Consider the following 26,099-nt stretch of genomic DNA (forward strand, 5'->3'; position numbering starts at 1 on the left):
AACTCAACTGAATGGCAGAACAGGCTGGGGGTTGTGGCAGGGGGCTGAACAGCCTCCTGCTGTTCCTATGCTCCAACGGAAATACAACAATACAACACGGGCTTGCTCAATTAGCTGTCTGCTTCAGTGGCATCGCTCAAACGCTCCCCCCGACCACCATCTGGAGGCAACGCTTGATCCCAGCGAGACCAATCCGTTGAACATACACCGTGCAAGGGCAGTCACTCAGCCAGCTCCAGCAAACCGTGTCAAACGGACGTTTACTCTAATTATACCAGCCCTGGGCTACAACAGCAACAACTTGTATTTCTATAGCACCTTTAACATACTGAAACGTCCCAAGGCACTTCACAGGAGTGTTATGAGACAAAACATTTGACACCAAGCCGCGTAAGGAGAAATTAGTTGCAGGTGACCAAAAGCTTGGTCAAAGAGGTAGGTTTGAAGGAGAGTCTTAAAGGAGGAGGGAGAGGTAGAGAGGCGGAGAGGTTTAGGCAGGGAGTTCCAGAGCTTGGGGCCTAGGCAACAGAAGGCACGGCCGCCAATGGTTGAGCGATTATAATCAGGGATTCTCAGGAGGGCAGAATTAGGAAAGCTCGAACATCTCGGGGCGGGGGGGGGTGGAGGGGGGAGGAGGTTACAGAGATAGGGAGGGGCGAGGCCCTGGTGGGATTAGAAAATCAGGATGAGAATAGTGTAATCAAGGCGTTAGTAAATAATTGATGGTGACGCGGAGGATGGTGTGGGAACTCGGAGAAATGTTCGGTCGGAGGTGCGAGACCTTCACACTGGAAACGAGGGGGTGAGCTCTGCTGGGCGGCAGATAGCGGTGGAGAGGAGGGATGCTGGATGGTGGGGAGAGTCACATTGCACAGAGCGCTGTGCCCAGGTTCCTCATCCACTTGTCACTGGAGGTTTCAGAGCGGGGCGGAGAGGAAAACCGGGAGCCGATTGGCTGACCCGGGGCGCTGTTTGTTTAATAGCAAGAAAACAAAACTATAAGGCCGGGGGGGGGGGGGGGGGGGGGGGGAGGAGGGGGTTATAAAAGGCACTGCAACCAAGGAATGCATCACGCACGACAAGAGGGGTGCTCAATGAGCCGATGGTCCAAGAGGAGACCTTATTGGGGTGTACAAGATACTTTCAGAAACGCCACGGCATCGGGGTAAGAGGGCACTGGGTTGCGAAGCGCAAGTTTAGCGGGCAGAAGCCAGGTAGTAATGTCTTTACATCTGGGGGGGTGGGGGGCGGAAATCAACAGCTGGAGTGGGTTGGCAGCAAGAGTGGGCCTCTTTAAGCAACAGCTGGATGCTGTAGTGCAGGGTTGCCCAAACCAGGGCCCCATGGCCACATGCTTCCCACCTCGCCCAGGGAACTCCGTTCTGCATTCCTAAGGAGCTGGTTTGTCCCGTTTGATATCTGTGCAGTTGGAGGTTTGGATAAGTCTGCTCTTAGTGCTGTTGTCTGCGGGATAAATCCTAAATCAGAACACGAAAAGCTGCAAGCACCAACAAGTGATGGGAAGAGCTTTAAACTGTGCCTGTTGCCCATGTTCCCTCAAGGCTCCATGGTACACACCTCGGCAGTGCACAAAGATAAAATGCTAGTGACTCACCTCCTGACTCCCCAAAGCCTTTCCACCATCTACAAGGTACAAGTCAGGAGTGTGATGGAACATTCGCCACTTGCCTGGACGAGAATAGCTGCAACAACATTCAAGAAGCTCAACACCATTTGCAATGTATGCATCTGTGAGTATGCTCACAGGTTCGAGGAGCTCTTGTTGCATTGTGAGTGGCTTAGCCAGTCACGTGATGGTCACAAGACTCAATAAAACCCCAGTCAGTTGAGTCTAGATCATCCACAATGAGGTATGCAGTTGTGAGCCTAGTGGATGAACTGGTAATGTGTAGTGTGATTGTTAAACCTTTTGCTAATAAACCAACTAGTTCTTAAGATCAATGTGTTGCTATGAATTCTTAAGCAAAGAACTCATGAAGCAAATACATTACAATTATCACATTATCCAGGACAAAGCAGCCCAGTTGATTGGCCCCCCATCCATCACCTTAAACATTCACTCCCTCCACCACCGGCGCACCGTGACTGCAGTGTGTACCGTCTACAAGATGCACTGCAGCAACTCGCCAAGGCTTCTTTGGCAGCACCTCCCAAAACCCATAGCCTCTACCGTTTAGAAGGACAAGGGCACCATGCACATGGGGACACCATCACCTCCAAGTTCCCCACCATCCTCACTTGGACATATATCGCTGTTCCCGAATGGATTAAAAAAACACTGTTGCTGGTATTGGGAAGATGGGAGAGGGTTGGTGTCCTGGAATGATGGGATCAAATAGGCTGATCCGCATACCGCAATCATGAGTGATCATACAATCTTATAGCACAGGAGGCGGCCATTCGGCCCATCGTGCCTGTGCTGGCTCTTTGAAGAGCTGTCCGATTAGTCGCACTCCTCCGCTATTTCCCCGTAGCCCTCAAATGTTTTGTCCCCCCTTCAAGTATATATACACAATTCCCTTTTGAAAGTTACCATTGAATCTGCTTCCACCGCCCTTTCAGGCAAAGAATTGCAAATCATTACAGCTCGGCGCGTTAATAAATTCTCATTTACCCCTCTTGGTCTTTTGCTAACTGTCCTCTGGTTACTAATCCTCTTGCCACTGCAAAACAGCTTCTCCTTATTTATTCTAGCAAAACCTTTCATAATTCGGAACACCTCTGATGATGCAAAAGGTCAATGATTCTTGGCAGACTCAATTTTTGTTTGGGGGTGTGGGAGCGGAATTGAGGGGTGGGGGGGGGCAACAGCTCACTGTGGTGGGCTGCAGCATCGCAGAAGGCAAACCGGCCAATCCAGCCAAGCTGTCAGAGGTCTGTGTGTGTATGTGTAAGCTTGGATGTTGAGATCTTCTTGGCTGCAGCTGGGGTGGAAGCCCAGCGAGTGAGAGGAGGAGGTTCGAATAGCTCGGGGGGGGTGGGGGAGAAAAAGAGAGCGAGTGAGAGGAGGTTGTTCGAATAGCTCGGGGGGGGGGGGGGGGGGAAACGGACACACCTTAAGGCAAAATCTTCCTTTCGTCAATTATTTTCCCCCACCCCGCCGAACTCACCCCACTCCGGCCTACAGCCGATACTGTCCCAAGCCCGCTTACGGAGGCAGGCAGCAGCAGGTGGAGGTAGACACTTACCCCTTTTCCCAAACCCCTGGGAGGCGGGTTCCCCCAAGCACGACAGCCTAAGTGTGGGGAACCCCGGCCAACGGAACCTATGCCCCGCCCATTCCCAGCTGTGCCACGTTACCCACTGAACTGCCATCCTGACTGGGGTTGGGAGGGTGGAGGGGGAGGGGAAAGGAGGGGAAGGAAGAGAGAGAGAGAGAAAAAAGAGAGAGAGGCCACAACACCGTCACAGGTCAGAATTCGACGGCTCAGAGTGCGAACCCAGTCCCAGCTGCGTTGTCCTGCGCGGGCGCGGCGAGCCGACACATAATTGGCGAGGCGGGAGGGAGGGAGGGCTAGAGGGAGAGGCCCCGCGCGCTCTTGGCGCTCGCTTGTGCTCTCTGGACCACGGCCTGGCACTTCTCCCGCTTGGACAGCCTGTTGTTCTCGAAGACCCCTTCGTTTCGCGGGTGACCGTGCGAGCCATCGGGAAACATTAGCAGACCTGAGAGAAAGGAGGAAAGGAAAAGACCCTGACATACTGGCACAACAACAACAACCTGTATTTATATAGCACCTTTAACACAGTGAAACATCCCAAGGCGCCTCACAGGAGTGTTATGAGATTTAAAAATTTGACACCGAGCCACAGAAGGAGGAATTAGGGCAGGTGACCAAAAGCTTGGTCAAAGAAGTAGATGTTAAGAAGCGTCTTGAAGGAGGAAAGAGAGGTAGAGAGGCGGAGAGGTTTAGGGAGGGAGTTCCAGAGCTTGGGGCCCAGGCAACAGAAGGCACGGCCACCAATGTTTGAGCGATTATAAATCAGGGATGCTCAAGAGGGCAGAATTAGAGGAGCGCAGATATCTCGGGGGGGGGGGTTGTGGGGCTGGAGGAGATTGCAGAGATAGGGAGTAGCGAGGGCCATGGAGGGATTTGTAAACAAGGATGGGAATTTTAAACCGGGGGCAAATGTACAGAGAGAGATGGGTGAGCAGGACTTGGTGTGAGTTAGGACACGGGCAGCCGAGTTTTGGATCACCTCTAATTTGTGTAGGGTAGAATGTGGGTGGCCAGCCAGGAGTGCGTTGGAAGTAAAGGTTTATGAAGTGGGGAAACACCCTGCAGCTTAACAACATGGGAACAGGAGGAGGCCATTCAGCCCCTCCAGCCTATAAACCATTCAATGAGATCATGGCTGATCTGTATCCTAACTCCATCCACCCGCTTTGGCTCCATATTTCTTAATACCATTGGCTAGCAAAAAATCTTATCAATCTTGGATTTAAAATGATTGACTGCACCCCAGCATCTACTGCATTGAGAGACAGAGAGTTCCACACTCGCACCACCCTCTGGGTGTAGACGTGTTTCCCAACTTCTCTCCTGAACGGCCTGGCTCTGACTTGAAGGTTATGTTCCCCCTTGTCCTAGCCTCTACCAGCGAAGACCATGGCTAAGCCTTCCCTTGCTTCTCGAGGAAGAACCATCCTACCTGTTGGGCTTGCAAGGTTATCAGGGTAAAGATGGGAGATATCCCAACCCACATGGGCAGTCTCACTCCCTGCAGGGTCCACCCCTGGCCAAGCCCCCAGGATCGTTGGACAATCAGAGCTGAACTGGGGGGTATTTTGTACCCATTATCTTCTTTCAACCCAACCATCCATTTAGGTTTGCAGTTTCCCACTCTCTCTCCCCCCCCCCCACCCTACCACCAAAATGGCAAGACGATTGCAAAGTCTCTACTGTAATCGGACTGCTCAGTCACCTAAGAACCCATTTTTGAAGTGGAAGCAAGTCTTCCTTGATTTTGAGGGACTGCCTATGATCATCGTCATCATACGCAGTCCCTCGGAATCGAGGAAGACTTGCTTTCACTCATGAGTCCTTAAGGGGCTGAACAGTCCAATACGAGAGCCACAGTCCCTGTCACAGGTGGGACAGATAGTCGTTGAGGGAAGGGGTGGGTGGGACAGGTTTGCCGCACGCTCTTTCTGCTGCCGGTGCTTGGTTTCTGCATGCTCTCAGTTATGAGACTCGAGGTGCTCAGCGCCCTCCCGGATGCACTTCCTCCACTTAGGGCGGTCTTTGGCCAGGGACTCCCAGGTGTCGGTGGGGATGTTGCACTTTATCAGGGAGGCTTTGAGGGTGTCCTTGAAACGTTTCCTCTGCCCACCTTTGGCTCGTTTGCCGTGAAGGAGTTCCGAGTAGGGCGCTTGCTTTGGGAGTCTCGTGTCTGGCAAGCAGAGCTGATCAAGTGTGGTCAGTGCTTCAATGCTGGGGATGTTGGCCTGGTCAAGGAAGCTAATATTGGTCTGTCCTCCCAGGGGATTTGTAGGATCTTGCGGAAACATCGTTGGTGGTATTTCTCCGGCGACTTGGTGTCTACTGTACATGGTCCATGTCTCTGAGCCATACAGGAGGGTGGATATTACTACAGTCCTGTAGACCACTCTACTGTAATCGGACTGCTCAGTCACCTAAGAACTCACTTTTGAAGTGGAAGCAAGTCTTCCTTGATTTCGATGGATTGCCTATGATGATGATGATGATGTACCACTATTGCTTTGTCCACTAATTAATAATTTTAAAATCTGAACTTGATAAGACTTTTGCTAGCCAAGGGTACGAAGGGATATAGAGCCAGAGCTGGTGGATGGAGTTAGGAGATAGATCAGCCGTGATCTCATTGAATGCGAACAGGCTCGAGGGGCTGAATTGGCAAAAGAACCAGAGACGACAAGAGGGAAAACTTTTTATGCAACAAGTGGTTAGGATTTGGAACAGGTGGTAGAGGCAGATTCAATAGTAGCCTTCAAAAGGGAATTGTATAAATACTTGAAGGAGAAAAAACTGCAGGGATACGGGGAAAGAGCGAGGGAGTGGGACTGACTGGATTGCTCCTCGAAAGAACCGGCGCAGACTGGATGGTGGAATGTGCTGTACTATTCTATGATTCTAGTGAGATCAATGGCAAAGATACTCTGTGATTTCCTCAGAAAATTCAATTAGTCAACCACGATGTGCTGACTGTCCCCCATTAGCCCACAACCTTTGTTTTTATTTCATTCGCACCAAGTGACAGACACTGCAGTCGGCAGAAGTGGGGTACCCTTTCCAGCCACAGTACACCACGAGAGCGCAAAATGTTCAAACCACAGAAAAAACAAGTTCAAATAGAAATTCAAGTTCAAATGGGAATTGGCTGGGCTGGATTGGGTTGGGTTGGATTGAGTTGAGTCAAGTAGAGCTGGGCTGGGTTAGACAGAGTTTGGGCTGAGCTGAGCTAGGCTGGGTCAGCTTAGGCGTTCTTGGGTTGAGTTGAGCTGATCTGGGCTGGGTCGGGTTAGGCAGAGTTGGATAGAGCCGAGGTGACTAGCCTGGGCTAGGTTGTGTTGCGCTGGCCTGGGCTGGGCCGGGATAAGCCTCCCACGAAAAGCTTTTCTCAACATACGAGATTAAATGAGTAGATCACTCCTTACCATATCCTTCAACACGGCCATTTTTGAATTCTCCTTCAAACTTCATCCCATCACATCGAGTGAAGACTCCTACTCCTTGGAACTTTCCCTGTACAAATTCCCCCTCATATCTGACAACAGAAAACAAAGAGCAGTGAGTTTTAGTGTGCAAGGAACTAGAGAGCCGTCCATCACTGTCCTTTCCTAAGCTGTCCATGGCCAGATGCCTTTGCTTCAGCTTGCCAAAGTGTGACAGCCAGGTTGTGTTACCTCATCTTCCTTCCCCCGCGCCTCCCCATACATAGAGATTACTTAGAAATTACAGCACAAAAACAGGACCTCCAGCCCAATAGGTCCTTGCCGGTGTTTATGCTCCACACGAGCCTCCTCCCACCCTACTTTATCTCGCCCCGTCAACATATCCTTCTATTTCTTTCTCCCTCATGTGCTTATTCCAGCTTCCGTTTAAATGCATCTACGCTATTCGCCTCAAGCACTCCCTGTGGTAGCAAGTCCCACATTCTCACCACCCTCTTGGTAAAGAAGTTCCTCCAGAATTCCTTATTGCATTTATTATACTGATACTTCTAATGCCTTGGGACATTTTACTACGTTAAAGGCACTATTTAAATACAAGTTGTTGTTGTTTATGGCCTAGTGATTCTCTCCCCATAAGTGGAAACATCTTCTCTACATCTACCCTATTAAGAACATAAGAATTAGGAACAGGAGTAGGACATTCGGCCCCTCGAGCCTGCTCCAATATTCAATATCATGGCTGATCTGATTTATCTCAACACTTTCCTGCACTATTCCCATATCCCCTTATACAAGAGGTTTATGATCCCTCGGTTACCAGACAAGGATTGAACCTCTTCATAATTTTGAAGACCACAATCAGGTGACCTCTCCTCTTTTCTGGAGAAAAGAGCCACAGTCTATTCAAACTTTCCTGCTAGTTGTGATCTTTCAGTTCTGAGATCATCCTTGTAAACTTTTTGATAAGAGTTTAACATTCTCACCATTCTCTGGGTAAAGAAGTTTCTCTTGAATTCCCTATTGAATTTATCGTACATTAGTGACCCTCAGTTCTGGTCTCCCCCAAAAACAGAAACATCTTCTCTACATCTACCCTATCAAACCCCTTCATAATTTTAAAGACCTCTATTAGGCCACCCCTCAGCCTTCTCTGCCTGGTATGAATGCTCAGTCAACATTGGCACGCTTACCAGATCGGGCTTCAGTTTTTCCCTTAAAAAGCAGCACTGTGCTTCGCCCCCCGTCCCCTGCCCCGCCCCCGCTGCCTCTCGGACGGATGTAAAAGATCTAAGGGCATTATTGGAAGAAGAGCAGGGGAGTTCTCCCTGGTGCTCTGGCCAACGAACATCATTAAAAAAATCAGCTGATCTTGATCATTATCTCATTGCGATTTGTGGGAGCTTGCTGTGCACAGATTAGCTGCCGTGTTTCCTCATTACAACAGTGCCTGTACTTCTAAAGTGGCTGTAAGGCCCTTTGGGATGTCCGGAGGCAGTCACAGGCGCTATATGAATGCAAGTCTTTTTTTTCTTTCATGGGAACCGTACCCCTTGGGCTCAGGAGGGATTCCACTAAGAGGAAATACATCGTCTGTGCTCTTGTGAGGCCCCACAGACAGGATGCACATGTAGGGGCTTCACTGTGCAAAAACTGCACAACATGGTACAGCAGCACCCTCTGGTGATCGGGAAACAGCACTGCAGGCACAGACAACAGCTGTTACCTGAGCAGTTAGATATTAGCGGCAGGTCAGGGCCATAAAAGGAACGGCCCCTGGACAGCGTGACAGCCCCGACCTGCGAGAGACCATCAGCGGCAGGTCGAGGCCATAAAAGGAACGGCCCCTGGACAGCGTGACAGCCCCGACCTGTGAGAGATCATCAGCGGCAGGTCAGGGCCATAAAAGGAACGGCCCCTGGACAGCGTGACAGCCCCGACCTGTGAGAGATCATCAGCGGCAGGTCGAGGCCATAAAAGGAACGGCCCCTGGACAGCGTGACAGCCCCGACCTGTGAGAGATCATCAGCGGCAGGTCAGGGCCATAAAAGGAACGGCCCCTGGACAGCGTGACAGCCCCGACCTGTGAGAGATCATCAGCGGCAGGTCAGGGCCATAAAAGGAACGGCCCCTGGACAGCGTGACAGCCCCGACCTGTGAGAGATCATCAGCGGCAGGTCGAGGCCATAAAAGGAACGGCCCCTGGACAGCGTGACAGCCCCGACCTGTGAGAGATCATCAGCGGCAGGTCAGGGCCATAAAAGGAGCGGCGAGCGGCGGCCATGGTACCACTTCAAGGTACAGCGCGAGCAGGAGAGCAACGGCAGCGAAGAAAGACATCATCAAGGTCCAGGTCGGTGATGGGAGCGTGGGAAGGTACAGCAGGAGCAGCGAGGTCGGGGCGAAGGAGGTGATCGGGGCCCAGAAGAGGCGAGGGCCCAGGGCCAGCACACACTGCGATATGTGCACGCACTAGGTCCGTGCAGCAGAGCTGGTCTCCAGTCATCTTGGGTAATCCTTGCCACTGGACCAAGACCGAGCTCTGTTAAGCCCGTGTGGTGGCTGGTGTGCAACGACCACCCCACGTTAAAAAATCCACGCACAGGCATCTTCCACCTTTCAGGATGTAGTTGGGATCTGGAATATTAGGTCCTTCGTTAAAACACCTGTGAACTCATCCTTTTTTGGCGTGGAAGCAAGTCATCCTCGTTTCGAAGGACTACCTATGATGATGATGGACATTACATACATACAGGAGCAACAGAAGAACAATTGCTCCTGAACACCAGAGAGGTGTGCATCTTAGGTAGTTATCGGCTGACTCTCGACAGGCTGAGCAAGTAGCCTCTGATTATAGGGATTTAATTCTAGAAATGGGCACTCGTTTCACAGTGTCAACTGTGGCTCAGTGGGCAGCACTCTCACCTCTGAGTCAGAAGGTTGTGGGTTGAAGTCCCACTCCAGGGACTTGAGCAAACAAATCTAGGATGACAATCCCAGTGCAGTGCTGAAGGGGCGCTGCGCTATCAGAGGTTTAATGGCTTTCAGGTGAGCCATTAAACAGAGGTCCTGTCTGCTTTCTCAGGTGGGTGTAAAAGATACCATGACACTATATTGAAGAAGAGCAGGGAAGTTATTCCCGGTGTCCTGGCCAATATTTATCCCTCAAATCAACATAACAAACAAAACAGATTATCTGGTCATTATCACATTGCTGTTTGTGGGAGCCTGCTGTGTGCAAATTGGCTGCCGCGTTTCCCACATTACAACAGTGACTACACTCCAAAAAAGTACTTCATTGACTGTAAAGCATCTGGGACGTCCGGTAGTCGTGAAAGGTGCTATATAAATCCAAGTCTTTCTTTTCTTTGACAGCTACTGGTAGAGCTCAGAAATCAGACCAGAGTTTTCTGCCTGGGGCACAGAGCGCGAGCTGGGACATGATCGTTGGGGGTGGGGGGGGGGGAACGGACGGACCCAGGTACGTCGGACGCTACCTTACCTTGAGCCGTCGGAGAACAGCAGCGCTCCACGGCCGCTGAACAGGCCGTTCTCGAACTGTCCGACGTAGCTGCTGCCGTCCGCGAACCTCAGCTGCCCGATCCCGTGTCTCCGACCTGGTGCAGTGGAGGGGGAAAAAAGGTCACGGTGTGAATGACCATGCAGAATATCACGGTTAGATGGGGCGAGAGGATATACGCAGACCGGGAACTCGCGAGCTTCCATCCCTGGGTCCGTGCTGACCTTAACAGGAGCAACGGGATGGAGTATAAAAGTAGGGATGTCCTGCTCCAACTGCACAGGGCCTTGGCGAGACCACACCTAGAGTAGTGCTCACAGTTTTGGTCTCCTTATTTAAGGAGGGATACACTTGCTTTGGAGGCAGTTTAGAGAAAGTTCACGAGGTTGATTCCTGGGATGAAGGGGTTGTCTTATGAGAAAAGGTTCAGCAGGTTGGGCCTAAATTCATTAGAGTTCAGAAGAGTGAGAGGTGATCGTATTGAAACATATAAGATTCTGAGGGGACTTGACAGGGTATATGCAGAGAGGATGTTTCCCCTCGTGAGTCCATAGTTTCAGAATAAGGGATCGCCCAGTTAAGATGGAGATGAGGAGGAATTTCTTCTCTCAGAGGGTCGTGAATCTTTGGAATTCTCTACCCAGAGAGCTGTGGAGGCCGAGTCATTGAATATATTTAAGGTGGAGATAATTTTGAACTACAGGGGAGTCAAGGGTTATGGGGAAGAGGCAGGAAAGTGGAGTTGAGGCTAGGATCAGATCAGCCATGATCTTACTGAATGGCGGAGCAGGCTCGAGGGGCCAAAAGGCCTACTCCTACTTTTTATGTTCTTAACATATGAGGAAGGCGATAAATCGGCCTCAGTGACAACGAGTCCTGGCGTTCTGCGGCGAGTGTCTCAACCCGACTCCCCAGAGCATATCCACCACTACAAAGCACATGTCAGGAGTGTGATGGAATACTCTCCACGTGCCTGGAAGAGTGCTGTCACAACACTCAAAACGTTTGGCATTTCCCAGCACAAAGCAGCCCACTTGATTGGCACCCCATTCACCACCTTCAACATTCACTTCCTCCACCACCAGCGCACCGTGGCTGCAGTGTATACCATCTACAAGATGCACTGTAGCAACTCGCCAAGGCTTCTTCAGCAGCACCTCCCAAACCCACGACCTCCGCCCCGTTCACCCATCACCCATGTTCACTGACCCGCGTTGGCTGCCGAACCAGCTGTGGCTAGATTTTAAAATTCTCACCCTCGCTTTCAAATCCCTCCGTGACCCTCATCCCCTCCCTATCTCCGTAACCTCCTCCAGCCCCACAACCCTCCAAGATCTCTGCGCCTCTAATTCTGACCTCTTGCGTGCCCCAGATTTTAATTGCTGCATCAATAGCGGCCGTGCCTGCAGCTATCTGGGCCCTCAAAGCCTCCTTGATAAAGTGCAACATCCCCACCGCCACCTGGGAATCCCTGGCCAAAGACTGCCCTAAATGGAGGAAGAGCATCCGGGAGGGCACTAAGCACCTCGAGTCTTGTCGCCGAGAGCATGCAGAAAACAAGCGCAGGCAGCGGAAGGAGCATGCGGCAAACCAGACTCCCCACCCACCCTTTCCTTCAACCGCTGTCTGTCCCACCTGTGACAGAGACTGTAATTCTCGTATTGGACTATACAGTCACCTGAGAACTCACTTTTAGAGTGGAAGCAAGTCTTCCTTGATTTTGAGGAACTGCCTATGATGATGAAGACTCCATAAACCTCTCTACCTCTCTCCCCTCCTTTAATTCGCTACTTAAAACCTACCTCTTTGACCAAGCTTTTGCTCACCTGTCCTGATATCTCATGTGACCCAGTGTCAGATTTTATTTGATAACGCTGCTGTGAAGCGCCTTGGGACATTTTACTACATTAAAGGTGCTATATAAATACAAGCTGTTGTTGTATGCGATTCACCACCTCAGATTGCTCCCACCACTGACGGTCTGGGCTCAATAGTCCTTCACCCAAAACGTGACAAGTTCAAATCCCACCATGGCAGCTGGGGAATTTAAATTCAGTTAATTAAATAAATCTGGAATAAAAATCTAGTATCAGTAATGGTGGCCATGAAACTACTGGATTGTCGTAAAAACCCATCTGGTTCACTAATGTCCTTTAGGGAAGGAAATCTGCCGTCCTTACCCAGTCTGGCCCTATGTGACCCCAGACTCACAGCAATGTGGTTGACTCTTAAATGCCCTCTGAAATGGCCCAGCGAGACACTCAGTTGTATTCAAGAAGGCCTTCTCTCAAGGGCAATTAGGGATGGGCAATAGCTGCTGGCCTTACCAGCAATGCCCACATCCCGTAAATGAATACATTTTTAAAAACCAGGTGTGCAAGTGTCACTTCACTAAGCATTGCACATTACACACCTGGAGTCTGGAGCCACAATCCTTGTCTATTGCATCCCTACATGTCAGCCATGGCTCAGTGGGCAGCACTCTCACCTCCGAGAAGGTTGTGGGTTCAAGTCCCACTCCAGACACTTAAGCACATAAATCTAGGTGACACTTCAGTGCAATGAGGAGAGAACTTTTGCACTCAGTCGAGACGGTAGACCAAGGCACCATCTGCTCTCTCAGGTGGATGAAAAAGATCCATGGCCACTATTTCGAAGGGGCCAATATTTATCCCTCCACCCACATCACTAAAACATATTATCTGGTCATTATCTCATTGTTGTTCGTGGGAGCTTGCTGTGCGCAAATTGGCTGCCACGTTTCCCAGATTACTACTATACACCAAAAGTACTTCATTCTCTGTAAAGTGTTTTTGAGATGTCCGGTGGTCGTGAAAGGCGCTATATAAATGTAAGTCTTTCTTTCATTCACATTATAACAGTGACTTTACTTTTAAAAAAAATACTTCATTGGCCGTGAAGCGCTTTGGGACCAAAACCAGGGGTCACAGTCTAAGGATAAGGGGTAAGCCATTTAGGACCGAGATGAGGAGAAACTTCTTCACCCAGAGAGTGGTGAACCTGTGGAATTCTCTACCAGAGAAAGTTGTTGAGGCCAATTCACTAAATATATTCAAAAAGGAGTTAGATGTAGTCCTTACTACTAGGGGGATCAAGGGGTATGGTGAGAAAGCAGGAATGGGGTACTGAGGTTGCATGTTCAGCCATGAACTCATTGAATGGCGGTACAGGCTCGAAGGGCCGAATGGCCTACTCCTGCACCTATTTTCTATGTTTCTATGGGACATCCTGAAAGGCCCTGTATAAATACAAGTCGTCATGTTCTTCGACATCACCTCGCCCCACCTTACTTCTTCAGTCTCCACTAGCCCCACTTCCCAGCCCATGGCCTTGAGTCATTTGACTCTGGATTCCTGTGCATCCCTCGACCCCTTTGATTGCCTCATTGCCTCATTGCTTGCTATTTCTCTCGCCCACCGCTGAGCAATAGCAGAGGAAGGAGTGGTTATTGAGGACATCGCTCCTTCCTCCACTCTGGCTCACCACCCCTTTCTCCTCTGTGAAACACCTCGGAACATTTACTAGATTAAAGGCGCTGTATAAATGTGCGCGTATTGGTTGGTGTCATGTACGCACCTGTGAGGATGATCACAGGTTGGTAGAGCTGTTGAGGGGAATGGTAGCACAGTGGTTATGTCGCTGGACCAGTAAACCCTGGAGTAATGATCCAGAGACACGGAGTTCAAATCCCACTACGGCAGCTGGGGAATTTAAATTATGGCCAAGGTGGCCATCAGCCGGTCCAGGCAGCGGGCGATCGAGAGGGTCGTTCAGCCCGACTGCCTGCCTCTTTTCCGCGGTTACATCCGAGCCAGGGTGTACCTGGAGATGGAGCATGCGGTGTCCACCGGTACACTCGCGGCGTTCTGCGAGAGTTGGGCCCCAGAGGGACTGGAGTGCATCACCACCCCCGGCAACCAAATTTTAATTTGATTTAAGTTACTGGCCAAAGTTTAATTTGTTAACTGTGTCGGTTTTAGTGACCTCCTTTAATCAGGGGCACTTCATTTACAGATCAACTTGATTTACAGATCAACTTAAAATAATTGTAGAGCTGTTGAGTTGGGCGTGGCCTAGCCAGTCACATGATGTTCACAAGACTCTATAAAAATCCCAACCAGTTGAGTTCACGGGGATCCAAGATGAGGTATGCAGTTGTGAGCCTGGTGGATGGACCGGAAGATTGACGTCATCAAGGTCCAGGAGCATGGGCAGGAGCAGCGAGGTCGGGGCGAAGAGTGACGTGATCGGGGCCCAGGAAAGGCGTGAGTTCGGGGCCAGGGGCAGCACGGGCCAGCCCACACTGTGATATGTGTGCGCACTAGGTCTGTGCAGCAGAGCAGATCACCAGTCATCTTGGATAACCCTTGCCACTGGACCAAGACCTCGCTCTGTCAAGCCCTTGTGGTGGTTGGTGTGCAACAGCCACCACAGGTTAAAAAAAAATCCCCGCACAGGCATCTTCCACCCTTCAGGATGTAGTTCAGGACCTGGGATATTAGGTCCTTTATTGAAACACCTGTGAACTCATCCTTTTTGGTATGGAAGCAAGTCATCCTCATTTCGAGGGACTGCCTATGATGATGATGGACGAACCGATAATGTGCAATATGTGATTGTTAAACCTTTTGCTAATAAACCAACTAGTTCTCAATAGCGACACCAGGAAGTTATGCACAAGTGGCCTCAGACACTCCGTGCAAGCCACGAAATAAGAGACTGTAGAGAGAATGACTTGCCTTCCTTCCATTCTCCGTGGTACTCCTCACCGCTGGAGTAGGTGAAGGTTCCCTTGATCAGTGTCATGCTCTGATCTGATGGAAAAACAATAGTAGTTCAGTGATTAACCGAGCCATGCGGACCAAGTAAAGTTCCACGACCGAACCCTGGTCTGTACTGATCTGGCACGGGCCAGTGTAGGTGTCAGCCTTCCTGGGTCAGGAGCGGAAAATTTTCAGTAAGATCATTCCCTCTCCTGATCACCAAGCAGTATTTTTTTTTTTAATCAATTCACTCGCAAGGCCAGCATTTATTGCCTATCCCTAGTTGCCTTGAAAAGGTGCTGATACAACTTCAGATAGGACTCAACCACATTGGTGTTGGACTGGAGTCACATATAGGCCAGACTAGGCAAAGATGACAAGAAAGATACACGTTCCCTCCATTCCTGTCTCTGTAACCCCCTCCAGCCCTCCGAGATCTCCGCGCTCCTCAAAATCTGGCCCCTTGAGCATCCCCCACTCTCTTTGCCCCACCATTGGTGGCCGTGCCTTCAGCTGCCTGGGCCCTACGCTCTGGAATTCCCTCCCTGAACCTCTCCGCCTTCCTTTCCTCCTTTAAGATGCTCCTTAAAACCTACCTCTTTGACCAAGCTTTTGGTCCTATTCTATTGTCTCCTTCTTCGGCTCAATGTCAACTGTTGTCTAATTACGCTCCTGTGAAGCGCCTTGGGACATTTTACTGCGTTAAAGGCGCTATATAAATGCAAGCTGTTGTTGTAGTAATGAGTCAGTGTTTTTTTTTTGCAATAATCTGACAGCTTCACCAAGTCGTTTTTTTTAAACATATCCCGATTTCTTTTTAAACTGAATGCAAAACTGTGGTATTTGAACTCTCACTCTCCGGAACACTAGCCCAGTAATATAACCATGACTGGGTACCTGATAACCTGCCCTGAGCGGGAGCTGCAAACACAGTCAGGTGTGGAAATTAGTGAAGTAAAAAACAAACTATAAAATCGCTCAAAATAAAATGTTCAATGCAAAAACCAGTCATTCCCTTAGCAGAGGGATCAACAACCAGGGGGCATGGATTTAAAATAATTGGTAGAGGATTTAGAGGGGAGTTGAGGAGAACTTTTATCAGCGGGAGGATGGTGAGGGTCTGGAACTCACTGCCTGAAAGAGGCAGAAACCCTCATCACATTTAAAAAGTACCGGGATAGGCACTTAAAGTGCCGTAATCCACAGGCCTAGGAACCAAGAGCTGGAAAGTGGGATTAGGCTGGGTGGCTTTTGGTCGGCCGGCGCGGACAAGATGGCACGAAATGGCCTCCTTCCATGCTGTAAATTTCTATGATTCTATTGTACCTTGGCCTTTCTCCCCAGCCCAACCCACTGTCTCGGGGCCTCTCCACAGCCCCCTCCTCGGGCCCCTCTCCCCACCCACTGCTCCGGAGCCCCTGTCCCGGGGCCCCTCTCCCACCCCACTGCCCCGGAACCTCTCTCCCACCCCACTGCCCCGGAACCTCTCTCCCCTCTCCCACCCCACTGCCCCGGAACCTCTCTCCCCGGGCCCCTCTCCCCACCCACTGCCCCGGAGCCCCTGTCCCCGGGCCCCTCTCCCACCCCACTGCCCCGGAGGCCCTCTCCCACCCCACTGCCCCGGGGGCTCTCTCCCTGGGCTCCTCTCCCACCCCACTGCCCCGGAGCCCCTCTCCCACCCCACTGCCTCGGGGGGCCCTCTCCCTGGGCCCCTCTCCCCAAACACCCCACCCCCTGGGCCCCTCTCCCCAGACCCCCCAGGCCCCTCTCCCCAGACCCCCCCACCCCCTGGGCCCCTCTCCCCAGACCCCCCTCCCCCAGGCCCCTCTCCCCAGACCCCCACCCCCCCCGGGCCCCTCTCCCCAGACCTCCACCACCCCGGGCCCCTCTCCCCAGCCTAGCTGAACCTCAACTATAAATTCCGTGTTGTATTCAGGGAGCTCACAGCGAATGATAACCAAGCTAATTTATTAGCTAGTTTATTGAGGTGGATAAAATGATGAGGGGCCTAGATAGTTTGGATAGAAAGGACCTGTTTCCCTTGGCAGAGGGCTCAATAACCAGTGATCCCTCCCGAGGGCAGGATTAGGTTGGACTGCAATTTCCCCAACTGGGTGCCTGTAAGGGGCCAAAGCCTTCAGGAGAGGGAAAAAAAGAAAGGCACTAAGATAGAACAATGACTTGCATTTATATAGCGCCTTTAACGCAGTAAAACATCCCAAGGTGTTTCACAGGAGCGATTATCATACAAAATTTGACACCGAAGCACATAAGGAGATATTGGAACAGGTGATTAAAAAGCTTGGTCAAAGAGGTAAGGTTTAAGGAGCATCTTAAAAAGGAGAGGCGGAGAGGTTTAGGCTCAGGGCCTGGGCAGCTGCAGGGCCTCAATGGGGTGGGGGGGGGGGGCGCTGTATAAGGATGCGGGAGGGGTGGTACGTAGATTAATTGAATTGAAGAATGCAGATACGCTTTATGAGCCTCACCGTGCAGTGGGCATTACTAGATATTATGGGACCCATGGGATAAAGTGAAATTAATGCAAATAATTGCAGCTCCATCAGTCTGTCACTTGAGGGAGCTCCATTATACACAAAGCTCAGATCAGGCACCTAGATAGCAAAACATTGTAATTGTAAGAGCATCTTATCATGTCTTCAGGACATCCCAAAGTGCTGCACGCACCCCTACACTTGCACCTTGTCCTTCGATATCGAAGAAAACAGCTGGAATATCATCTCTTTTTCTACACTGAGTACTGTGATAACTGACGAGAGCTATTTTAGCAGACAAACAGTGGATCCCAAAAACAAAAAAGGACTTGCATTTCTATAGCGCCTTTTCCGACCTCAGGGCATTCCAAACACTTTACAGCCAATTAAGTACTTTTTGAAATGTAGTCACTGTTGTAATGTAGGAAATGTGGCAGCCAATTTGCGCACAGCAAGCTCCCACAAACATCAATGTGATAATGACCAGATAATCTGTTTTAGTGATGTTGGTTGAGGGGTAAATGTTGGCCCAGGGCACCGGGGAGAACTCCCCTGCTCTTCTTCGAAATAGTGCCGTGGGATCTTTTACATCCAGCTGAGGGATTAGACGGGGCCCTCGGTTTAACATCTCATTGGAAAGATAGCACCTCAGACAGTACAGCGCTCCCTCAGCACTGCACTGGGAGTGTCAGTCTAGATTTTGTGCTCAGATTGGATAGGCTGGATTTGTTTCCCTTGGAACAAAGGAGGCTGAAGGGAAACTTCATTGAGGTGTATAAAATTTATGAGGGGCCTAGATATAGTGGATAGAAAGGGCCTATTACCCTTAGCAGAAGGGTCAACAACCAGGAGGCATAGATTTAAGTAATTTGTAGAAGGTTTAGAGGGGATTTGTGGGGAAATTTCTTCACACAGAGGGTTGTGGGGGTCTGGAACTCACTGCCTGAAAGGGTGGTAGAGGCAGAAATTCTCACCATATTTAAAAAGTACTTGGATGTGCACTTGAAGTGCTGTAACCTGCAGAGTTACAGACCTAGAGCTGGAAAGTGAGATTAGCCTCTTGTTGGCCGGCACAGACACGATGGGCTGAAATAGCCTCCATGATTCTATGATTTAAGTCTCTGGACTTGAACCCACAACCTTCTGACTCCGAGGCGAGAATATTATTATAATACATGATACACGGAGTTGGGGATCTTGATTTTCCAAGCAAGACTTCCTCAGCTCGCTTTTATATTCAGCATCAGTACTGCGATGGGCCTCATAGTTTTGGTTTCCATATTTACGAAAGGATATCCTTGCTTTGGAGGCAGTTCAGAGAAGGTTCACTAGGTTGATTCCGGAGATGAGGGGGTTGATCTATGAGGAAAGGTTGAGTAGGTTAGGCCTCTTCTCATTGGAATTCAGAAGAATGAGAGGTGATCTTATCAAAACGTTTAAAATTATGAGGGGGCTTGACAAGGTGGATGCAGAGAGGATGTTTCCACTGATGGGGGAGGCTAGAACTAGAGGGCATCATCTTAGAATAAGGGGCCACCCATTTAAAACTGAAACGAGAAGAAATTTCTTCTGAGGGTTGTAAATCTATGGAATTCACTGCCTCAGAGAGCTGTGGAAGCTGGGGCATTGAATAAATTTAAGACAGAGATAGACAGTTTCTTAAATGATAAGGGGGTAAGGGGTTATGGGGAGCGGGCAGGGAAGTGGAGCTGAGTCCATGATCAGTTCAGCCATGATCGTATTAAATGGCGGTGCAAACTCGAGGGGCGTATGGCCTACTCCTGCTCCTATTTCTTATGTTCTTATAGTAGGAGGTGCCTGGAATGGTATTTGGCCGGGCTTTATTCCTTGAGCAAGTTGTTCTCACCTATGGACGTCTATTTTGCACTATGTTTCAGAGTCACTTTGAAGCAGTCTTTAAAGCTCTTTTGCTCACCGCCACAAAAAAATCGCTTCCCGGTTGTCAATGTGTCACAAAGGATCTTCCTCGAGTCGTTCATCAGACATTCACACCACAAGAAGGGAAGAAGGGAGTTCAAAGAAAGCTTTGCAGTTCCCAGAAATACAACCACATGGACAGACAACAGGACACAAACACAGACATGCCCCGGTTTGGTGCAATCCATTTCTTTTTTAGTTTTGAGACTTCGCAGTTCATGGAGGGACCATTTTTGCACTTGGGAGAAACTTCACAGTGAACTTGTCACAATCTTGTGTCACACATCACATCTTTGTGGATGTAAAAATATAAATGTTTTCAATCAATTGCTCACATTAAAGATAAATGGAATGGCTCAGTACATGTGGAATGATGTAGTACTGTATTGGAAACGTCACTTTATAAAAAAATTCATTCTCGGGATGTGTGCGTCACTGGCAAGGCTAGCATTTATTGTCCATCTTCAGTTACCCCTCGAGAAGGTGGTGGTGAGCTGCCATCTTGAACCGCTGCAGTCCCGTGTGGTGAAGGTGTTGTTAGAAAGAGTGTTCCAGGATTTTGACCCAACGACAATATATTTTCAAGTTGGGAATGGTGCGTAACTTGAAAGGGAACTTGGAGGTGATGGTGCTCCCAAGTGCCCGCTGCCCTTGTCCTTGGAGGTGGTGGAGTTTACAGGTTTTGGAGGTGCTGCAGACATCCTGTAGATAGTACACACTGCAGACACGGGCATGGATGTTTACAGAAAACATGGGTTCTGGCCCAGGGAAGAGACACAAATCGCACTTTTACCTGAAGCATTTTCACCGTTTCATGGAATCATAGAATGGTATAGAAATTTGAAAGAGCTATTGAATTAGTCCCATTATCCTGCCTTTTCCCCCTTAGCCCTGCAAATTCTTCCTTTTCAAGTATTTATCCAATCCCCTTTTAAAATTTATTATTGAATCTGCTTCCACAGCTTTATGTTAAACGTAGCTCCTAGACATCTGGTATTGGTGATAAAGGTACCAGGGAGCACAGAGTTCGTTATATCAAAAGATTGGTACTGCAGAGAATTTAAGAACATAAGAACATAAGAAATAGGAGCGAGAGTAGGCCATACGGCCCCTCGAGCCTGCTCCACCATTCAATAAGATCATGGCTGATCTGATCATGGATTCAGCTCCACTTCCCTGCCCGCTCCCCATAACCCCTTATCGTTTAAGAAACTGAATAAATTTAAGACAGAAATAGACTGTTATGTATTTAACCCCTTGTAACCTGTATTACACTACCACCAGAGGGCCTACCTGTTGGAGTCCCAAGGGATCCCAGCATCCCTTGGGAGCATGGTATATAAGCAGGCCATCCACGAGGTACCTGCACTCTGGAGTCTTATTAAAGGAGCTAAGGTCACACTTGCTCATTGTACACAGTGCTCAGTTTCATCCTTTATTGTGAGCATAGCATAGACAATGTCCCAGCTTCCACAGCTCTGTGAGGCAGCGAATTCCACAGATTTTCAACTCTCTGAGAGAAGAAATGTCTCCTCATCTCTGTTTTAAATGGGCAGCCCCTTATTCTAAGATCATACCCTCTAGTTCTAGTCTCCCCTATCAGTGGAGACATCCTCTCTGCATCCACCTTGTCAAGCCCCCTCATAATCTTATACGTTTAAGATCGCCTCTCATTCTTCTGAACTCCAATGGGTAGAGGCCCAACCTACTCAACCTTTCCTCATATGTCAACCCCTCATCCGCGGAATCAACCTAGTGAACCTTCTCTAAACTGCCTCCAAAGCAAGTATATCCTTTCGTAAATATGGAAACCAAAACTGCACGCAGCATTCCAGGTGTGGCCTCACCAATACCCTGTATAACTGTACCAAGGGCCAGAGTGATCTCCTGGACTAGTTTCAATCACCTAGATGGGTGGTGGAGAGGAATTTACCAGATTTTTTCTTCCCCAAATTGGCTCGGCTTCTGATCTGTTTTTTGCCTCTCCCAAGTGATCCCATGGTTTTAGGCGGGGTGGAGAGTGTATATACTGTGATGCACAAGGTATCGCAATTGTGTGGGACAGGCTGGATGGGCCAGAGGGTCCCTACCGACGCTCCCGCTAAGCCACGCAGCAATCGGAGAGGTCCTGCACAGCCTGCTCACCGGCCTTTCCATTGTAAATACTGCGCAGGCGCAGAAATTTAAAGGGACAGTGCGTTAAAAGGAACAGAGCGAGCAGAACACAGTACAGCTTACAGGGAGCGTTGGTCTCTACCTGTCCATCACTTTTCTTATGTTCATATCTCTGCTTTCTAGCCACCCCCCCCATCCCACCTCAATAAAGAAAGCCGCCAGGCTATGCATGGTAATCAGCTCAATGCCACCTCATTACCTGTTGCTCAGTCACCCACAGCCGATGCTGAATCAGCTTTACGTGCAACAAGGTTTTTAAAAAGCAATTTAAAATGGTAGATGAGTGGCCTCCCTCCCCATGGACACAATGGCCAAATGCAGCGCGAGGGGGAAGGGTGCGTAAGAAGAATTGCTCTGCTTACTAAATACGACATTGACTAAACTGTTTACAATTCTGATCCACAGACCACCATAAGTGGAGGAAGAGAATCCAGGAGGGCGCTGAGCACCTCGAGTCTTGTTGCCGACAGCATACGGAAATCAAGCGCAGGCAGCGGAAAGAGAGTGCGGCAAACCAGTCCCACCCACCCTTTCGCTCAACCACTGTCTGTCCCACCTGTGACAGAGACTGTAATTCCCGTATTGGACTGTTCAGTCACCTGAGAACTCACTTTTAGAGTGGAAGCAAGTCTTCCTCGATTTCGAGGGACTGCCTATGATGATGATGACATAGCGACTAGAGAAGGAACTGTATTTATATAGCGTCTTTCACAACCTCAGGACGTCCCAAAGCACCTCACTGCCAAAGTAGTACTTTTTGGAGTGTCGTCACTGTTGCAATGTTGGGAAACGTGGCAGCCAATTTGCACACAGCAAGCTCCCACAAACGGCAATGTGATAAATGACCAGATAATCTGTTTGAGGTGTTGGTTGAGGAACAAGACGTTAAACCCCGTCTGCCCTCTCAGGTGGACATAAAATATCCCATGGCCACTATTGCAAAGAACAGCAGGGGAGTTCTCCCAGATGTCCTGGGCCAATATTTATCCCTCGATCACCATCTCAAGAATAGATTATCTGGTCATTATCACATTGCTGTTTGTGGGAGCTTGCTATGCACAAATGGCTGCTGCGTTTTCCACATTACAACAGTGATATTACACTTCAAAAGTACTTCAATGGTTGTATTGTGCCTTGGGATGTCCGGAGATAGTGAAAGGCACTATATAATGCAAGCCTTTCTTTCATTTACATTATAACAGTGACTATACTTCAAAAAGTACTTCATTGGCCGTGAAGCGCTTTGGGACATCCTGAAAGGCCCTGTATAAATACAAGTCGTCGTGTTCTTCGACATCACCTCGCCCCACCTTACTTCTTCAGTCTCCACTAGCCCCACTTCCCAGCCCATGGCCTTGAGTCATTTGACTCTGGATTCCTGTGCATCCCTCGACCCCTTTGATTGCCTCATTGCCTCATTGCTTGCTATTTCTCTCGCCCACCGCTGAGCAATAGCAGAGGAAGGAGTGGTTATTGAGGACATCGCTCCTTCCTCCACTCTGGCTCATCTCACCTTTCTCCTCTGTGAAACACCTCGGAACATTTACTAGATTAAAGGCGCTGTATAAACGTGCGGCGTATTGGCTGGTGTCATGTACGCACCTGTGAGGATGATCACAGGTTGGTAGAGCTGTTGAGGGGAATGGTAGCACAGTGGTTATGTCGCTGGACCAGTAAACCCTGGACTAATGATCCGGAGACACGGAGCTCGAATCCCACCACGGCAGCTGGGGAATTTAAATTATGGCCAAGGTAGCCATTAACCGGTCCAGGCAGCGGGCGATCGAGAGGGTCGTTCAGCCCGACTGCCTGCCTCTCTTCCGCGGTTACATCCGAGCCAGGGTGTACCTGGAGATGGAGCACGCGTTGTCCACCGGTACACTCGCGGCCTTCTGCGAGAGTTGGGCCCTGGAGGGACTGGAGTGCATCACCACCCCCGGCAACCAAATTTTTATTTGATTTAAGTTACTGGCCAAAAGTTAATTTGTTAACTGTGTCGGTTTTAGTGACCTCCTTTAATCAGGGGCACTTCATTTACAGATCAACTTAAAATAGTTGTAGAGCTGATGAGTTGGGCGAGGCCTAGCCAGTCACATGATGTTCACAAGACTCTATAAAACCCCAGCCAGTTAAGTTCACGGGGATCCAAGATGAGGTATGCAGTTGTGAGCCTGGTAGATGAATCGGAAGAGTGAAGTCATCAAGGTCCAGGTCAGTGATTAGAGCATGGGCAGGAGCAGTGAGGTCGGGGCGAAGAGTGACGTGATCGGGGCCCAGGGACAGCACGGGCCAGCCCACACTGCGATATGTATGCGCACTAGGTCCGTGCAGCAGAGCAGGTCACCAGTCACCTTGGATAACCCTTGCCACTGGACCAATACCTCAAAGCCCGTGTGGTGGCTGGTGTGCAACGGCCACCACAGGTTTAAAAACTGGTCTGGACGCTGGGGAGAACACACCTGCTCTTCTTTAAATGGTCCCTCCATAAACTGCGAGGTCCTCAACACAAAATAAGAAATGGATTACAGTAGGTTCCACGCTAAGAGTTTCCACACCTGATCCCTGACTCTGCTGGAACATAAGTACTTGTGCGCTGTGCACAATGACATGACCAGGCGATGACATGACCAGGCTTAACTGGGATACCCTACATGGGCAAATAGCCCACTGACATTTATTAAAAAGAAAAGAGAGACTTGGATTCAAACAGTGGCTTTCAGGACCACTGGATGTCCCAAAGCGTTTCACAGCCAATGAAGTACTTTTTGGAGTGTAGTCACTGTTGTAATGTGGAAAATGCAGCAGCCAATTTGTGCCCAGCAAGCTCTCACAAACAGATGACCAGATAATCTGTTTTAGTGATGTGGGTTGAGGGATAAATATTGGCCGCAGGGCACCAAGGATAACTCCCCTGCTCTTCTTCGAAATAGTACCATGGGATCTTTTATATCCGCTTGAGAGAGCAGACGGAGCCTCGGTTTAACATCTCAACAACAACAACAACAACTTGTGTTTATATAGCACCTTTAACGTAGTGAAAAGTCCCAAGGCGCTGCACAGGAGTGTTACGAGATTAAAATTTGACACCGAGTCGCATAAGTAAAAATTAGCACAGGTTTGGTTAAAGAAGTAGGTTTTAAGGAGCGTCTCGAAGGAGGAAAGAGGCGGAGAGATTTAGGCAGGGAGTTCCAGAGTTTGGGACCTAGGCAACAGAAGGCACAGCCGCCAATGGTTGAACGATTTATAATCAGGGATGCTCAGGAGGGCAGAACTAGAGGAGCACAGACATCTCATCCAAAAGACGGCACCTCCGACAGTGCGGCACTCCCTCAGTACTGCCAGCCTAGATTCTGTGCTCAAGTCTCTGGAGTGGGACTTGAACCCACGACCTTCTGACAGGGGAAAATGGCCAGGCTTCACTGGGATGCCTTACATGGGCAAATATCCCACTGACATTCATCATCCGGCCTCACGCATCAGGAATGGGCAACCAGCAAGCACCCAGAGTGAAGATGCATGCATAATTGACTAAATACATAAATGCATCTTTTGAGTTTGGACTTGGCAACAATAAAACAGGTGGGCAAGACCCTGACTGGCCTCCCCAATTGACAATTCAAAATTTTAGAAATTAAAAAGGGCATTCTTTTTTGTTGTTGTTAAAACGTTAAGTAATGCATCAACTGAGCTTTTAAAGTTTTGTTATTTTAAAAGTGCACACTCACCTTGCAATGCTGAACAGCCTGGGGATGGGGATGCTGCTGCTGTTGCAGGGAGCCAGGCTTAAATTGATGAATATTCAGCTCCCAGGCCCTGCCTGAGTCAGACATGTCCTTCTCACAGGGAGCCGCACCCCTCAACAACCCGCGCCCTCATTGGCTGCCTGGCCCCGTTGCTCTTGGATACCAAGTCATCAATGCTCTGCTGCAGGCCGCCATCTTTGTGAGGGGCAGCAGCCACTGACATTGAGCATGTGATTAAAACATGCCCCTCTGTAGAAATAGCAATTAAATTATCACCACTGTCCAGCTCAAGTTTTTTTTTGAGGGGGGGAGGAGGTATATTTTGCTCAATTGAAGATTAAAATTTAATTTTTTTTTGTAATTTTAATGTTTAAGGCCATCCAGATGTCACGTTTGCATAATCTATAACTTTACATTTATTGTCAATTACTTTGACTATAAAAGCAAAGTTGTTGAGCTGTTGAGCTGAGGTTTATGCAGATCTGTACAGTGTAACTCAATTAAAGTGAGATTAATTCATTTTGCCATGATCTCATTAAATGGCGGAGCAGTCTCGAGGGGCCAAATGGCCGGCTCCTGCTCCTATTTCTTCTGTTCTTATGTTTTAAATTAAATTTAAAGAGTGTCAGCCGTTGTTCACTTAGCACTTTCGACTCTGAGTCAGAAGGTTGCGAGTTCAAGTCCCACTCCAGGGACTTGAGCACAAAATCCAAGCTGACACTCCTGGTGCAATACTGTGGGAGTGCTACACTGTCGGAGGTGCCGACTTTTGGA

General features: G+C 49.3%; 1 protein-coding gene across 2 annotated transcripts; it reads right to left on the bottom strand.

Annotated features, from left to right (window-relative positions):
• Positions 1-1,021: 1,021 nt before the first annotated feature.
• morn4 (MORN repeat containing 4) lies at positions 1,022-25,430 on the bottom strand. Of its 2 annotated transcripts, none has more exons than XM_070876450.1 (5): positions 25,308-25,430; positions 14,954-15,028; positions 10,176-10,290; positions 6,659-6,768; positions 1,022-3,684 (listed from the first exon to the last, which is right to left on the bottom strand). In XM_070876450.1, exons 2-5 carry the CDS (start codon positions 15,018-15,020, stop codon positions 3,536-3,538), a joined length of 441 nt encoding a protein of 146 aa, XP_070732551.1. In that variant the 5' UTR covers positions 15,021-15,028; positions 25,308-25,430; the 3' UTR covers positions 1,022-3,535. The 2 variants fall into 2 exon arrangements, with proteins under 2 accessions (XP_070732551.1, XP_070732552.1); XM_070876451.1 differs by lacking the exon at positions 25,308-25,430 and adding an exon at positions 21,341-21,381.
• Positions 25,431-26,099: the final 669 nt, after the last annotated feature.

The sequence above is a fragment of the Pristiophorus japonicus genome, chromosome 3 (assembly GCF_044704955.1).
Source record: "Pristiophorus japonicus isolate sPriJap1 chromosome 3, sPriJap1.hap1, whole genome shotgun sequence".
In the NCBI taxonomy this organism is placed as follows: domain Eukaryota; kingdom Metazoa; phylum Chordata; class Chondrichthyes; family Pristiophoridae; genus Pristiophorus; species Pristiophorus japonicus.